Below are 2,427 nucleotides of genomic sequence, written 5' to 3' on the forward strand. Positions count from 1 at the left end.
GTATAAGTAGCTAGTAATATAATCGTAACAAAGAAGCTGAAAGTCGCGACATCATCCTCACATGCAAATGTCGGTAAGTTAGCGTACTAGCAAATCCCGAACCTTGTCTATCTCGGAGGTGGTGAAAGAATCCTCCCTTGGCTTGCCCTTGATGAATACCTTATAAAAAAAAACATAAGGAAACACACATATGAAGTCAATAATGAGACAAAGTGCGGGAGGTTAATGAAAGTTGAGCTAAGAAGTCAAAAATCGGCCCGAAATGGCCTTCACTTACCCAAATTGGATTTTAAAGCATGAAAAATAATTTAACTTGACTCTAATAGTTGAATATATTGTTATTATAGCTATATATGTCCTAACATGTGACTAAATGTGGGAAGTAAGGAAAACGAACATGAAAGTTTAATATCGAGGGATTTTTGGCTTCTTAGAAACGAGGGTGAAGGCTGTGAATTTTGATAAAGTCTTCCCTAGAGTATGTCCTGATTGGTCTATTGTGAGTAACTATTGTGCGCATTCCGGTGGGAGAATTTGGATGGTTTGGAGTCCTAGTATTAGTGTGGATGTGAAAATGGTGACTGAACAGATGATATATGGTGTAGTTGTTCATAAGTCCTCTGGAGTGAGGTTTTGTTTGAGTTTGGTGTATGGTCACAATGATAAGGACAAAAGAAGTGCCTTATGGAATGATTTGAGTAAGTGTAGTAGTGATGTCAGGGATATTCCTTGGGTAGTGATGGGTGATTTTAACAATGTTTTGAACATGAATGAAACAATAGGTCAGCCTATTCTGTTCAATGAAATTGAAAATTTCAAGAAGTGTGTGGAGAATTGTGGGTTAGCTGATGCTAAAATGACAGGCCCCTTGTATACCTGGTCCAATAAACAACATGAGAGTGATTATATGGCTACAAAGATAGAAAGAGTGTTAATAAATGATCAATGGGAGTTAAGTTTTCCTGCTACTGAAGCAACTTTTTTACCTGAGGGAAGCTATGATCATTGTCCTTGTATTGTGAAAATTCATCCTGACTTGAATAAAAGGATAAAACCTTTCAGATTCTATAATATGTGGTGTGATGCTGAAAGATTTTTACGTGTTGTGGAGGAGGTCTGGAATGAAGTTATTGCTGGCACAAGGATGTTTCAAGTTGTCACTAAAATGAAAAAGTTGAAAAAACCTCTCAAAGCTCTCAACAGGCAGTGTTTCTCAAATATTGAGAATCAGACTGATGATGCTAAGTCACATCTTGATTCAATGCAGCTGAAGCTCAAGAGAGGGGAGGTGTCTACTGCTGAATAAATGGGAGCTCGCAAAAATTTTGGTAGATTGAATAAAGCCAAAATGAGTTTCTTAGCTCAAAAGGCTAAAGCTCATTGGATTAAAGAAGGAGATTGCAACTCTGCCTTTTTTCATGCTCAATTGAGAAAAAGAAGAATCATGAATAGAATATTCAGTATTGAAAACATGCATGGTAATATTGTTTAGGGAGAAGAAGATATTGATGGAGCTTTTGTTGAGTATTATTAGAGCCTATTGGGGAATGAAAGTGCAGATAGACTAAAGGTCAGAAGGAAAGTGATGAATTTGGGTGAATCTATAACTCAAGCTCAGAAAGATTTACTGTGTCTGACTTTTCTGAAGGAGGAAGTGAAAAATGCTTTGTTTGAGATTGGGAATAATAAGGCTCCTGGGCCTGATGGGTTGACTAGCCTTTTCTTTAAACAAGCATGGAGTATAGTGGGAGATGATATTGTGGAGGCAGTGTTAGATTTCTTCAGGTCTGGTACGCTACTAAAGCAAATTAACTGCACTACTTTATCACCTATTCCCAAGATTGATCAGCCAACAAGTGTGAAGCACTTTAGACCTATAGCTTGCTGCAATGTTATATATAAGATTATTTCAAAATTGTTATGTAGTAGGATCAAACTGGTTCTACCTGGGTTGATAAATGAAGCTCAAAGTGCCTTTGTTAGTGGGAGAGTGATCATTCAGAACATTTCAATATGTCAGGATATCCTGAGAGGTTATAATTGGAGAAATCTACCTCCTAGATGCACAATAAAGTTGGATCTTCATAAAGCATATGATTCCATAGACTGGGGTTTCATACAAGATATGATGAAAGGTTTAGGTTTCCCAGGGCAGTTTGTTAGGTGGGTGAAAGAATGTATAACTACTCCTAGCTATACTTTGCATGTGAATGGTGGAAATCATGTTTTTTTAAAAGGAGCCTCTGGAATCAGGCAAGGGACCCTATTTCACCTTTAATATTTGTGATAGGGATGGAATACTTGTCAAGACTTATGAAGAAGATTGCAGGGAAGGAGGATTTCCAGCACCATTATAGATGCAAGAGACCTCAGGTTAATCATTTAATTTTTGCTGATGACCTGATGCTATTCTGCAAGGGTAATCTC

General features: G+C 37.4%; 1 protein-coding gene across 1 annotated transcript; it reads left to right on the forward strand.

Annotated features, from left to right (window-relative positions):
- The first annotated feature begins 574 nt into the window (after window positions 1–574).
- LOC104885189 (uncharacterized) lies at window positions 575–1,306 on the forward strand. Its single transcript, XM_010669892.1, has one exon. It carries the CDS (start codon window positions 575–577, stop codon window positions 1,304–1,306), a length of 732 nt encoding a protein of 243 aa, XP_010668194.1.
- The last annotated feature ends 1,121 nt before the right edge of the window (window positions 1,307–2,427 follow it).

This window comes from Beta vulgaris, chromosome 2 (assembly GCF_026745355.1).
Source record: "Beta vulgaris subsp. vulgaris cultivar EL10 chromosome 2, EL10.2, whole genome shotgun sequence".
NCBI lineage: Eukaryota > Viridiplantae > Streptophyta > Magnoliopsida > Caryophyllales > Amaranthaceae > Beta > Beta vulgaris.